The sequence below is a fragment of the Poecilia reticulata genome, linkage group LG8 (genome assembly GCF_000633615.1).
Source record: "Poecilia reticulata strain Guanapo linkage group LG8, Guppy_female_1.0+MT, whole genome shotgun sequence".
NCBI lineage: Eukaryota > Metazoa > Chordata > Actinopteri > Cyprinodontiformes > Poeciliidae > Poecilia > Poecilia reticulata.
This window is the reverse complement of record NC_024338.1, coordinates 19,172,300-19,186,506: the sequence shown is the minus strand read 5'-3', so window position 1 is coordinate 19,186,506 and position 14,207 is coordinate 19,172,300. Positions and strand designations below refer to the sequence as shown.

At 38.9% G+C, this 14,207-nt stretch overlaps 2 protein-coding genes across 3 annotated transcripts; one reads left to right on the top strand and one right to left on the bottom strand.

Moving 5' to 3' along the window:
* Positions 1-2,083: 2,083 nt before the first annotated feature.
* rdm1 (RAD52 motif containing 1) lies at positions 2,084-7,755 on the top strand. 2 transcript variants are annotated; one of them, XM_008416484.1, is made up of 8 exons: positions 2,084-2,285; positions 3,592-3,690; positions 4,197-4,376; positions 4,454-4,582; positions 4,662-4,824; positions 5,324-5,422; positions 5,493-5,569; positions 7,154-7,755. In XM_008416484.1, the coding sequence occupies exons 2-8, from the start codon at positions 3,592-3,594 to the stop codon at positions 7,220-7,222; spliced, it is 816 nt and encodes a 271-aa protein (XP_008414706.1). In that variant the 5' UTR covers positions 2,084-2,285; the 3' UTR covers positions 7,223-7,755. The 2 variants fall into 2 exon arrangements, with proteins under 2 accessions (XP_008414706.1, XP_008414705.1); XM_008416483.1 differs by lacking the exon at positions 2,084-2,285 and adding an exon at positions 3,320-3,366.
* On the bottom strand, positions 7,379-13,949 carry LOC103469024 (phospholipid transfer protein-like). The gene is made up of 15 exons (XM_008416485.2): positions 13,827-13,949; positions 13,610-13,732; positions 13,421-13,508; positions 13,098-13,226; positions 12,640-12,795; positions 12,512-12,566; positions 12,247-12,396; positions 10,693-10,851; positions 10,523-10,573; positions 10,250-10,411; positions 10,103-10,170; positions 9,979-10,018; positions 9,827-9,878; positions 8,495-8,571; positions 7,379-7,491 (listed from the first exon to the last, which is right to left on the bottom strand). The coding sequence occupies exons 2-15, from the start codon at positions 13,719-13,721 to the stop codon at positions 7,405-7,407; spliced, it is 1,386 nt and encodes a 461-aa protein (XP_008414707.1). The 5' UTR covers positions 13,722-13,732; positions 13,827-13,949; the 3' UTR covers positions 7,379-7,404.
* Positions 13,950-14,207: the final 258 nt, after the last annotated feature.

The window sequence follows — 14,207 nt, the reverse complement described above, 5'->3', positions numbered from 1 at the left end:
CACTCAAATAAAACCAGATTCATTAAACTTATTCTTACTTTCAATCAATGCAAGTTTCAAACTCATTTCACATACACTTTCTGCCAAGAAATGTTCTTTTTTAAATAAATGTTTAGTAATAAACTGTTTTTTCAGAGGATAAATAATGTAAATACCACAAAATAAAAACAACACAAGTTAACGTAGTTTTCTTCTGTGAAATTATCTTTTTCAGATGTTTTCATTAGCTAAAATATGCTAATTTCCATCTGTAATCCCTTTAGCAGTTGTTAAAACTAACCTAAAAATCCACTAAATTAGAATCATTTACAATTAAGCAATAAAATTACAAGAAATAAAACATTTTATGAACAGAAAAAGCATCCTATCATCTAAAAATATGCAGGAGGAAAACAGTTTTTTATTGTGATTTATTGTGTAAAATTAACTTTTTATTTTTTATATCATGTTATAAAGTTCTTTCCTGATCAAAAACATTCCTCACACCATACTTTCTTACGTTACAATTGTTTTTGAGGCAGATATCCAACATTTCACCAGCTGGATTCTGCTGAATAAGTCTCACTATCATCTGCATAGAAACTCATATTCAAAAAATTATATCAGTTTTCACTGGATCTTGGAGTTGTGTAGAACCTGTTTCAAATCTGACAGCCTTAAGTCAATAAAACTGTGATATTTACAGCTAATATTAGCAACATTAATGCATTTTATTGATCCAAACACCACAGGACACATTTATTAAAGGGTTTCGGATGTGAGACGTTTTTTTTATGAGAATCAAACCGTCAGAAGTTCGTTTCTGTTGGCATCTACAACGGACTGTCATTAAAATGGATGTTAATTTTCCTTTCTCTAATTTCAACTTTATGGACGCTACAACTAATTTTTGAACTTTCAGTTTGGAAACCATGAGTCAGCATAAAACGCACAGTTTCCAGTAGTTCCCAAGTCATATTTGAAGTTATTAAACATCATTAAGAAACACATTATAAAGAATAAATAGGGCTGGTGTTGAGTTTTAAAACAGAAAGGAACACAGAAACTTATTTTTCTGAACTGTTTATTTGTTTTAAATAACTTATTGCTGAACCAGAGTCATCAAATCAATCTGCACATCCAGCTTAACAAACACTAATAAGATAAAATATGAAATAAAAAATGAAAATCAAGACTAAAATCTCATCTGTTTAGAGTTGCTTTTGACAATAAATGAAACATATTTGTTGTGTATGATTTTGGTGATGTCATTCATCAAAATTAATGTTTGTTCAATTATTGACTGTATGATGTTTTTCTTATAACTTTGTAATTTTGTGTTTCTATTATGTAAAGCACCTTGAACAGTGTTCTGTATCAATAAAAATGATTGATTGATTGAAAACGGGAATATTAAGGATAAACAAATAAAATGATTCATTTTTAAATTAAATATTTAAGAAACTCTGGAAAAAAACTGGACGTTTACAAATGATTGAACGTTTATTCAAGAAACTATCAGAACTTGATTAACGAGTTGTAAAAAAAATTTTTTTTCTTAGGTTTAAAGTTTGATTCTGTGTCCTACAAAGTAAAAAAGTGATTTCTGCAGTCATTTATTGCTGATGTGATTTTTTAAAACTCTTGACATTTAGACATGTCATCCCGAAACATCAGGATGGGGGTATTAAATGAGCAATATGTTTAAAAAAAAAAAACTTTTCAGTGTTTCCCACTACATGCTGCAGTCGTGCTGCTTGTTTCTGTCTTGCTGACGTGTTTGGTGAGTTTGCATCAGTGAAACACAGAAACGGGCTGGAAACGTTGAACTAAATCATCTCTGCGTAAATGTTTCCTCTCAGGCTCTGCGGACACGGCTGTCCGCAGATAGTTAGGCCACAAACATGCAGGTTTTCACTCTGCATGTCTGTGAATCAGAATAAAACTGCGGTTCAGCCCTCAGGCGCTTCAGTTTAGGTTTACAGAGAAGACGAGTCAACAAACAACAGGAAGTGGAGTCCCGACGCACATTTAGACAGAACAGAGAGACGGCAGGAAGCTGCAGTTGTAGAGAAATGTGACGAGGAAAGTCCTCCTCATGGCTAGTTTCCACTTCAGCTGCAACAGGAAGACTGAGGTGAAGTTTGGATCAGCTGATGCAGAAAGTTTCTGGATAAATCTGAGTTTAGCAGCCGTCAGCATCATGATTTTGCAGCTTGTCGTTTCCTCGAGAGAACAATCTGAACAGCCTACAGCTCATGTTTTAATGACTTACTCCAAACTCTGCCACCTACTGGGCAATCAGGGTAAGTCAACATCATCAGTACAGCAAAGTTTTTGTGCCCTTTTCAATAAAGAATGTATTGTTTCCAGTTAAAATTACAGTAAATAAAAGGTTGTATACATCAGCATGCATGATCTGATTCATGGTGAGTTGATGGCCAGTAGCTCCATTTTACAGATACTGCAAGTGGAGGGGATGCTGAGGAGAGGATTATTAACCTATGAGAACTCAGGGACAAAAGAAATGTTAAAGTTAAAAACGCACCAAGTGTTTTGTCAAAGAAGTTACATGAATGATCAGGAGTTCCTAAAAAACTTGAAACCTGAATGGTTAGAGTAGCTATTTGTACCAATAAATGAATGGTTGAATAATCCATTAAAAATAATAAATATATTTATTGTTGAGCTCATTCATCTGTTTATTCAATAATTTTGAAGCAAAAAGGGGGCTAGAATGGAAAATGTTGCTGATTTTGTAGATGTATAGTTTTCAACTAAAATGCCATTATTTACTTTTAATTAATTACAGACTCAGCAATTCACCTATCTATCTATCTATCTATCTATCTATCTATCTATCTATCTATCTATCTATCTATCTATCTATCTATCTATCTATCTATCTATCTATCTATCTANCTATCTATCTATCTATCTATCTATCTATCTATCTATCTATCTATCTATCTATCTATCTATCTATCTATCTATCTATCTATCTATCTATCTATCTAAACAAACAACTGTGTGCATGCCAATACATTGGTAATGCTTTTATTGTGAAGTACTTATTTTGTCTATATGTAATTTCTGGTTTAAAATGCGATTATTTGCTTTTAATATAATAACAATAACAATATATATATATAATATATATACAAGTACATATAGTATATATTTATATATACAGAGAGAGACAGAGAGAGAGAGACAGAGAGAGAGAGACAGAGCGATCCAGTGAAAAGTAATGATTGTGTACGTGCCATGAAGTTACTAGGCCGTACTGCTGCGTCACAGTCAGATCTGTAGTCTGATTGGTTATTTATGACGACAAGACCCCGCCCACCGGATTCAACTGAGAAACCCGCCATTTTGAACCAAACCGTGAGGAAAATATTTGGGCAGAAGTTTGACTTTCTTTTATTTTTCTTCAATTTGTATGTGTGAGCAGTTAAGCTTGATGCCGAAGTGTTTGGTAGTTATTCTCAAACAGAACCTTGCTTCCAATGGCGTCTTGGAGAATCCAGATTTCAGTTGAAACGGAAACGAATTAAAAACGGTTGAAGTTTAAACGGAGTTTGGTGGGATTTTTATTTATTTTTTCCTCAGATGGAGGTGGACATCCTGGAGTTCAAGGTTCCCATGGACAACAACAAAACCGTATTCGTTTGGGACATCCCTCTGGTTCTGACCCAGGACCAGATTTATGTAAGTCCGAACTAAGAACCACGATCAGAAACGGGATGATGTTACAACAGAATCCAGAATTATCACTGAGCCGTTATCGCTGAGTAATATGTTTTTAGGTTAAAGTAAAGTTAACTTCTAAATGGTTTAATTTATTTATTAATTTTTTTTCTCTTAGTTTTTTTTTTTTCCTATGGACAATATAAAATATTTTCTAAGCTCTAGTTTCCTTTTTATTTTCTTTGCATTAATATTTTCTTCATAAATTCGTAATCAGGATTATATATTTTCAGTTTATACGTTTTTTTCTTACTTTTAAATAGCTTCCACATATTTTATTTATTCAATGTTGTAAGTATTCTGTTTATTTTATTCAAATATTTTCCATCTTCTCAGTGCTTCTGTCACAGACGTCTAAAAGACGTTTTCTGGAAGCAGCTTCCAGTAGGCGGGGCTTTGTGTTAGAGCAGCCAATCAGATCCAGTCCTCTTGCTGTATTAGCACTGATCTGCTGTTTGTCGTTTCAGGAGCAGCTCTATCACGTCTTCTCCTCATTTGGACCGCTCTACCTGTTGAAGTTGTGTCCCAACGCTCCGCTCCACCCACCTGGTTTCTACGCCATCATCAAGTTCTACTCTACTGCTCACGCCGCCAACGCCCAGAGACTCACACATGGACGCCCTCTGCTTCACAGCTCCGCCCTCAAGGTGACCCCTTCCTCCTTTGGATTATGCATTTACGTGTTTGTTACTTCTGATTGTCTCACCTATGTTTGCTCCTACAGGTGAAGCTGAGTTCCAAGCAGACTCCCCACTTCCTGTCTGGCAGGAACGCTCCTCTGAGCCACGCCCGCTGCCTGGAACTGGTCAATCACTACCTGGGCTTCAATGGCTGGACCTCTGACATCATCACAGTGAGAAACGCACACCTCACCTGATAATCCAGGTGAGTAAGAGCAAGCAGGTCACGTCCTGTATGTGTGTCCTCAACAGCTGAAGGAGCTCACCAGTGAAGAAGAAGGTGAGGATGAAGAAGAGGATGTGGGTGGAGCCAGACAGAGGATGAGGTTCGGCTGTATAATGAAGCTTAGCTTCCCGCGTTACGGCGTGACGACCAGAGGAACCGCAGTGGTGGAGGAGACCTTCACCTGTACAGGTGAGAAAACGGCATGTTGGATTACCTGCCTGAACCCAGAGGAACTGAGAAAGAGGAAGTTCAACCATATCCCCTACTCCAACATCTTTCCAACCGTACAGCTAGACAGAGATGTAAGAGAGGTGGCAAAACCAAAAGAGGTGGATTACCATTCCTTATTGGCACGTCATCACAAAAGTAATTATTTCTCAAAGCGTAGGACTTTTTATGAAATTTGTGCAAATTAATTTGTATTTAAGTGTAATTCTATAAAACAAATTGGATGTTAATTGACAGTTGTGGAGTGAAATCTGTGTCTCGATGTTTGTTTATAATCTAAAAACATTTTCTTCAAATAGAATATTAAAATAAATATGGAATGTGGTAAATGATAATCTAAATCATGTCATGGTGGATTACGTTGGCCCGGGGCCCCAACCAGGCTGGCACCGCCCCTGGCTCTGATGTCTGAGCAGAACTTTGAGTCAGTGGCTGCTGTCCCTGTCGTCTCTGTGTCCAGGTCCAGACGTCCTCCTGCAGAGGCGCTGCAAGCTGCAGCGGTCGGTCAGAGAGAAGGCCCTGGTCCAGGCCTTCTCCTCCGTGCTGCTCATACTTCTAGGTAGACTAAACTCATGTTACAGTAAAACTACTGTAAGCTGTGTGAGCTGATCCCAGATCTGCTGCTGCAGGGAATGGTAAAGTGATGGTGGAGCTGAAACAGACCTCAGATCAGTTTGAAGCTGATGAGACTGAAGACGTCCTGGAGGTAAGCTCACCTGTCAACAAACCCATGACACTTCAACAATATTATTTTACCTTTGATCTGGAAATAGTGTCTGTTTATTCTTGCCATACAGTCCTCTGTATTAATTATTGCTCTAAAGGTCTTGCCATACCARTTTATTCCTCTGTATTTACTTTAGTTTCTTAGTTTATTCTTGCATTTTGTTCTTCATTCATTTCCATTTAGTTTTCTTTGATTAGTATTATCCTCTCTTGGTTTATTGCTGTGTCCACTTTAGTTTCTTTCCTGTTGCTAGATTTATTTGATCATTTATCCATTATAAGACGAATAATCTTCACTCATTACCTGCTGCGCCGCCTAATCGTCATGTGTTTCACATCATATGTTGATTTTTTTCTCTGTTCAGCTCGGATTCTCTGTTTTTATGCCATAATTCACATCTAGTTCGTCGCTCCGTTTTATGTCCCGCTTCTCCTGTTTCAGAGTTTTGCGCAATGTGCGCGTCTTTTTTTTTTTTAAGCCCCTAAGGTGCAGGGCGGTCGGGAAGCGCATCGATGGGGAAAAGGCAGATTGACATAAACCTTTTAAAACAATGGAAACAATTTCTGCATTCTGATTATTGAAATTTAAAAGTGCTGTGTTGTTCTATCACCCCCGTTTCATACCGGACCACTTACAGCTCCGGTGTTAACGCTATAAAATGAACGCTCTCTATCGTGGTATCATCCATGGAGAGATTTCTTTATTTCTTTATTTAAATTGGTTCATTTTTCAGAGGGATACACAGTGAGGGTATCCTGATTTTAGCTACCAGTAGCAGGAGCTGCGCCAAGAAGCTAACAGACACTGAATAGAAGAAGAAGAGCTGCCATCGATACAGTTGCAGCCAAGCATGATTTAATGTTACACAATACAGTTTTACCAAGTTGCTCAAAGTCTAAACTGGCATTGTTGTGGATTTAAGGTGTAAAGTTTACCTTTGACCAAACGCCCCCCAAAGGAATCCCAGCGCCCCCCTTTTGTAAAAATGTCCGCCAGCGCCCCCTGCCGTCCTCTGAACGCCCCCTGGGGGGCGGTACCGCCCACGTTGGGAACCGCTAACTTAAATATGTAATTTGAAATATTCAGCCAATAGAAATCCTTTTCCTTATGCTTTTATAACAATTTTAATAATTTGTTGACTTAAAACAAGTTTATATATTTTGCTAAAAAGTTACTTATATGTTTGTTTTGTCTTATTTCAAGTGTACTGAGGAAATAAAACAACATCTGGGTGTTGTATCTGTTACTTTTCTTTTAGCTCTTAGGACCTTATGAGAATTAATTAGTCTGTTGACTATTATTCTGTAAAATTGCAAAGTATTTTTGCCTAATTTCTAGTGCAAATACCTTTGTATATTTTGTATCAATATTAAAGAATTATTGACTTAAAAAATTACTTTAGCTAAAAAGTTTATTGTATGTTAGTTTTGTTTTATTTCTAATGTACCAAGATATTTGCGCTAGAGACTGGACAGAAATATTTTGATAAAAGTTTGTGGGGGGGGTTCAGTGTGATTCCAGGTGTGTGTTTTCCTTTCTACATATTGACTGTGTGTGTTTCAGGTGAATGAGTTTTTCCCGTCTGATGAAGAGGAGGCTGATGATGAAGACTGGGATCTGACCGTGTCTTAGACTCTCTCAGGATTACAGTTTGGACTGATCTGAGGTCGGCTGCAGGCTAACCTGCCTCCTGCCTTCCTGATTGGCTGGTTCTGCTCAGGTGTGTCAGACAGAAAACAGACTCTGAGATGCTGAAGTTTTTTATTTCTGAACAAAGCTGTGGTTCTGCACAGGAAGGTTCTGGTCTGAGCCGTTTATCTCCCATCACCTATCACCATTTCTCCCACTCTCTGCCTCCCAGCTGGAGTGGGGCGCAGGTTTCCTCCCACCACTACGTAGCCCTGCAGGCAGGAAGCAACAGGCAGGAAGTGGTTAGAACGGTGATCTGCTTAACCATTAATAACGGGCGGGAACTCGTGAAAAGATGAGTAAAGGTTGGACATTTACAGGAACATTTATAGTTTCAGATCAGTGTGAAACATGTGGTCAGGTCTGGTGTTTCAATCATTAAGAAATCCAGATCAAAAGACCAAATGTTGGTCATTTTAGGGAAGTTGAAAAGTAACATTTTTTGTTTTTAAAATAAAGGTTTCAGAAATGACAAACTTTTGTTTTATTGAATCAGTAATCAGTTCATCATGATATAATCCAGGTTTGACCAACTCATTTAAATGAGTTTTTTATGTGAAAGATGGTCTGTTGAGTTTAAGATACTCTGTTTATGTGAGAACGGTACACTGTAAAAACTAACCCAAAATATTTCTGGGTTAGTTTCTAATGCAAATATCTAACAACACATGGAATAACACTAAAGCCAGCAGTGAGACAGCTTTAGATAAAATATTGTCGAATAAAACAAATTTATTGTAAAATTTCAGAATTCACATGGAAACAAAAACAGAATCTTAACCAATTTAGACAATTTGTCAGCAAAAACATGACTTGGAGGTTAGCTACACTGCAAAAAAACACAATCTTACCAAGTGGTTTGGTCTAGTTTCTAGTTCAAATGTTTTGCCATACTAAGCTAACTTATAAGTTATTTTTCAGCAGCTTGTTTTAAGTAATAATTCATAAATACTGATGCAAAAGTTTGTTCCACTGGAAGATTATTTCACTTACAAGACACTTTTTTCTATGTTGTAAGTAAAATAATTCCCCTGTGGAACCAGTGATATCAAAACATGTTTGATCATAAACTAGCTGTTTAAAAATGTGTTATTCTGACTCAGATTTATTAAAAATATTAAATAAATCTGAATTGTCTCTGTTTTTGATGCAGCTAATCCACATATTTCAGATTGATATCAAATAAAAACAGAGTAGCGTTCCAGAAAGACTCACATCTTCATATCGGATGTTTCCCTGGATGAAGTTAATTTCTGGAGGAATAGGCATCTCAACTCCTTCACCAAACCAACCTGCAGACACACAATTCATGTTCATGTCACCTTTTGTCATTAACAGTCGGGTTCCAACTATTCTGACCACATTTTAGATCTTTTTTGATGAATTTGGCTGTTGGTGATCTACATTGATCTACACTGCAAAAACACAAAATCTTACCAAGTATGTTTGGTCTAGTTTCTTTTGGAAATGCCTCAGTACACTTGATAGAAGACAGAACTAACTTATGCAGTTTTTCAGGAAGATACAGGAGCTTGTTCTAAGTTATTAACTTATTAATATGGAAGAAAAAGAATGAGTTCCATTGGCAGATTATTTCACTTACAACATGGGAAAAATGTCTTGTAAGTGAAATAATCATCCAATGGAATTAGAATTTTTTCTTAAAATATTAAGGAATTATTTACTTAAAACAAGCTCCATCTTGCTGAAAAGTAGTGCAAATGCTACAATGTTTTTGGATTGTGCGTCATCAGTCTGACTCTGAGAAGTTGACCTCAGAAGGTCAACAAATCACTAAAAGTTTTGTCTTGGTTTTCTGAAGGTCTTTGAGTTTCTTTTAGTCTCAGTCTCAATAACAGCATCCACTTACGGAACAACATTACTGCAGGTAGCACCGTATGTTTTATGCAACATGCTGACGACTGCCAGCTAACGGCTCATTGGGAAGAGTTGGAGCTAAAATCCTGTTTTCTGTCTGTCAAAGTGTTTTCTTTGGGATTTCTCAGAGTCTTTGTGACAACCTTTTAGTGACAAACAACCTAAAAGACTAAGTCAGGGTTGGTAGATTACAAGTCGTTCTCTACGAACGACTTGTTCATAGAGAACAACTTCGTAGAGTTGTGAACAACTTCGTAGAGTTGTTCACAACTCTACGAAGTTGTGAACTTTGTAGAGTTCACAACTCTACGAAGTTGTGAACAACTTCGTAGAGAAGTTCACAACTTTACTACGACTGGTGGAATCAGTCATAGGTCAATGTTAAGTGACTTAAATCCATGGACCAAACTGAAAAGGAATGGAAATTAATGAAATTGCAAAGAAATGCCTTGGCAGACCTTTAGAAAGTCTGGAGAGATGTTGACCCTGGCCAGTTTAAAGGGTTCCAGGAAAGACCGGCCCTGTCTGGTGTGTCACTTTGGATGAAGATGTGACGTAACCACTTCCTGGATGATTGAACTCAGTCTTTCTAAGTTTGAAGACTGTTTTTGCGCCGACCTCCTGAGGCTCTCTACTGTCAGTCAGTTCTTTTCCTCTCCATCATCTCACCTGACAGGAACTTTGTGGCTTCGTTGTTAATCAGCTTGTTCAGAGGAACTACCTGCTCAGCAGCAACACAAACGTACAAAAAAAAAAAAAATCATTACTCAGCAAAGACTGTTGAAAGGCATGGCAGCTGACAGATGAAGAAATGTTCTTACCATAACTTTCTTAAATGTATTGCTGGTTTCAATTCGACAACTGACAAATAAAAAATAAAAACAGCTTTAAAGGAATTAAAGACTCCATATCTGAAAGTTCGGAGGAGTTTTCATGTTTCCATACTTGATGTCTTTCGAAGGCAAAGTGAGACGATTCCTCTCGATAGTAACCATCATGCTAACAGGGCAAACCTGCAGCAGAAATGGAGATGAATGAGAAGAAAACGCCATTGGTCCACCTGAATCTCCTCTGTGGGTCTGTTTGGGTTACCGCGGACACGGAGAAGACGTCGGGCGTTCTAGCTTCACGGGCAGTGACCTTGACTCTGATTCTCATGTTGAAAATGAAACCGTCACGCTGGGTGATGCTGATGGTTGGCGCTTCGGTGAGCCCCACCTGACTTTTAAGAGGTTGGTCCAGGTTCCACGGTTGCTGTTGAAATACCATGTCATTATTCAATTTTGACTTCAGAAGCTCAACAATGATCCCCCTGTTTCAGAACATCAGTGGAGTATGTTTTCATATAACTCTTATTCCACTTACTGTGAAGAACTGCTTGACTCTTGAAGCGGCCTCCATGGCCCTTGAGTTTATCTGCCGTAAAAGAAAGAGGATTCTGAAGCCTCAAATAAGAAAGCTACATCATCAATGAGTGTTAGAGAGTTTTCTTTACTGAAGACTGGACATGCCAGCATAACAAAGTCTTTACCTACCCTATCAGTTAGGAATCCTGCTTCGTAGAGGCATCTGGCAGCAGAGTTGAAAAAAAATTCAGAGATGCCCACATAAGCCATCAGGTCGTTCTCCGTGAAAACTGGCTCCACGACTTTTTGCACCACAGGAGGGGGCTGTGGCTGCCTGTACGCCAGGCCCTGGTGGATAAACACACTGGATCTGTAATCATAAAACTAGCAGGAAAAAGCATGTCAGCTTGCATCAGTTCTGACAGGTTATCCAGAGTCTATGGACACGAGACCACCTATGATACCTACAGTCCAGTATTGGACAGTATTGGATACCTACAGTCCAGTATTGGATACCTACAGTCCAGTATTGGACTGTAGGTATTGGGGTTCCACTGTCTGAAACCCCAAGAGCTGTGGTTCCATTCAGACCAACCAGCAGAGGCTGATTTGAAGTCAGACGCTGATTGGTTCATTGGGTGAGAGGGCAGGTACATCATAAGTTGCATCATTTTGACCTGTGACCTGAAGTCTTGCAGCTTTTCCCTGGTTCATTTGGACTTGACTTGCACACCTGCATGTGCATGATCAAATGTCTCAGGGTTTTGATGTTTTTCTGGAGGATGAATTCACACTGGAGACTGGGATTACAAGCATCACTACGGGCAAAGTTTTGAAATCAGGGCACAGTGATTAGAACTCGGCAAGACTCTCTGAACGAGGAGTTCAGCAAGGCCCTGAGTGGCACCTGGTTGATTTAAAGGTAAAACTGGGAGTGCGGAAGGAGCTGGACGAGACGCAATAAACTCTTCTGCCAGGAGATGACCTCAGTTGGCTTCATCAGGAATTTGACATCACGATCCCTGCTCACTTTCAAGGCGGCAAAAATGCCTAACATGATGCCCACCAAGAAACTGTCTTATGTTAGTGGCAGCCGCCATCTGTCTGCTAACCTTCTCTCACTGCTCTGTTTGTCAGAGATGTTTATGTGTCACAAGCTCTGACCAGAAGATGCAGCAGTTCATCCTTACCCTTTTTTGAGTTTCTTGATCCAGTGCAATGGATTCTCCTTCCTAGCCCTCATCTGACTCTGACCACCCTTCTGATTTTTACACATTAACTCTCTTAGCGGCTTGACAACAGACCCTTTAGTAGCACAAAGATAAGGTACTTCATCGCTGCCTTTTCTTGCATGACCCGTTTCCTTCGAGAGGTATGAACTACAGCACAGCATGCGGGCAGAAAAGTTATTTGGATGCAATGATGATCACCTATATTTGGATCACTACAAAGGATCCTACCCAGTACCAGAAGAAGTCAGTGACTTTCTGTTTGAGTCTCTACAACTTAACCAGCTGAGAAAGAAATAAAATCTTTTTTAGGGACAGAATAAAGGGAAACATGTTTTTTATGTTAAGACTCATTACCAGGTAATCTGTGTTCATATTGTCCATTCCTTAATTACACACGCCTGACTGAATCTTAAATATAAGACAAAATGTACACGTTTTTGCATTTCAAGCAGATTGTAAGTTTAAAATCTTAACCCAAATTTAAAAAGCAACAAAGTAAGTCTTTCCTCACTTTGAAAGTCATGTCCAGGCTTGTAGCTGTCACTTGGATGTCTCTGGTTAGGGTATAGTCAAAGTTGATGCCCAAGTCTAGGGGAAGCGATGCAACCATTGGAATACTGTTCACCAAATCCAGAAGATAGTTCTTGAAAATGGGGCAGATCTGTAAGCAGAGAGAGTCCTGTTAGCCTTCATACTGCTGGATAAACACTGGCTGATTCACTAGCAGTCATTCATCAAGATTCGGGTTCAGATAGAAGAGGAAGAAGGAAAAGAACCTTATTGGAGATTAAATAGGCCGCAATGTTTTCTTCAGCTCTCTTCTGAAGATTCCTGGAAACAAAATAGAGTTTTCAGAACCTTCACAGACCCAAAATCCACTTCAGATAGTCCAGATCTCAGTTACCCGAATTGAGCTGCTCCAACAAATCTAATTTGGTTGGCTGAAGCCTGGCAGGCCCTCATGTCAGCTGCCAGCCCTCCCTTTTTATTTCTGGCCAGACCAGCCTCCATGTTGACGGCTGCACCTGTAAAGATGAATTCTCGGGACGTCCCTGGTTGACTGCAGAACCAGAAATGGATCACTTAAGTCATGATGATCAGAAATACAATAAAAACTTTCTAAAATCAAATAAGGTTTGCTTTGGCTGTCGTTGCTTAAAGCGAATAACTTTTAGACATGGATGAACTGTGACAGTGAGGTTTTAGAGTAAACCCTGCTGAGTGAACTGAAGAATTAAAACTCTTCCTGTCTAAAGTCATCATTAGTACTGCTGATTTACTGATGTTACTGAATTCCCCACCAGTTTGGACCCTCAGTCTAATGTTCCCCTGAAATTGGAGTAGGTAGGATTGGGTACTTACAAGAAACAAAGATTAACGTTGACGTCAAAGTTCAAGGTAAAGCCAAAGTTTTGAATCACGAACTTAAAGCCATAGTTCTCCAAGAACGAAAGATGAGCTTCATTGACATTGACCCCAGTTAACTTCACACTGAACAGAAGAGAAGAAAAGAAACTTGCATTTGATAGTTGATTGTTTAGCATGCAAAATAATATTTATCTACCAAACCTACAAGTTAGATAGGAGCCAGTTTACAAGTACAACTTTACAAATGGCACCACTTAAGTTGGTGTAATACAGTCAGACTTTGTGTCAGTGGGTGTCCGGTCAAGAAAGCCTCTTACTTGCTGAATTTACAGTTCAAAAACTGGAAACCTTCAAACACTTTTCCTTCCACTTGCTCCTGAAACATGGCAAGAGCTTCGTCTCTCACTGTGGAAAAACAAAACAGCTTCATCACATCACAGGAACTCAACAACCAGAAATTACAGCTCCGTTCCCATGTTCCAACTCAAGCTCAACAGGAACCTTACACATGTTCAGGGCGTGGTTGGTGATCCGGACTTTAAGGGCGGTGGGATCAACGAGTCCAAAGGAGGAAAACATGAAGCTGAGGAAGAGGAACGAACAGGTAGAGGAAGTCATCCTGATGACACCTGGAATGTTAGAAGAAAATAAATTATTTTCAGAGAATCAGCATCTTCTTCTTTGCGTCTGGAAGCATTTTAGGACTCTGGTCAACACTGTTACCGGTTTGAGTCAAGTTGATGGAGAGTTCAAGAGTTCCTGTTTGTTCTCAAACCAAACCGTCTGGTTTCTGACCAGTCTGAAGTTCTGACCAGTCTGAAGTCTCTGGAATCAATCAGGACTGAAGTGGACAACTACAGCCGCTGATCTGATCCTCCTCAAACCCATGGCTGGAGTTTTATACTCCTGATTCAGCATTTCATCACAGGAGTGATCGTGAGCAGACGTGATGGTTGATTCTTTACTTCCCCTGATTGGGTCAAATGTTTCTCCAACCATGATGTTCCATCATGCTGCAGGTTTTCCCACAATTCCCACATCAATGCAAAAACATAAAATCTCACCAAGCAATTTTGGTAAATATCTTAGTTCACTTGAAACTAA

Coding starts and splice junctions, on each gene's coding strand:
- rdm1 (XM_008416484.1), top strand. CDS start 3,592: ATGGAGGTGGACATCCTGGAGTTCAAGGTTCCCATGGACAACAACAAA. Junction 3,691..4,196: donor TGACCCAGGACCAGATTTAT/GTAAGTCCGAAC, acceptor TTGTCGTTTCAG/GAGCAGCTCTATCACGTCTT. Junction 4,583..4,661: donor GGACCTCTGACATCATCACA/GTGAGAAACGCA, acceptor TGTCCTCAACAG/CTGAAGGAGCTCACCAGTGA.
- LOC103469024 (XM_008416485.2), bottom strand. CDS start 13,721: ATGACTTCCTCTACCTGTTCGTTCCTCTTCCTCAGCTTCATGTTTTCC. Junction 13,509..13,609: donor CAACCACGCCCTGAACATGT/GTAAGGTTCCTG, acceptor GTTTTTCCACAG/TGAGAGACGAAGCTCTTGCC. Junction 13,227..13,420: donor TTGAACTGTAAATTCAGCAA/GTAAGAGGCTTT, acceptor TCTTCTGTTCAG/TGTGAAGTTAACTGGGGTCA.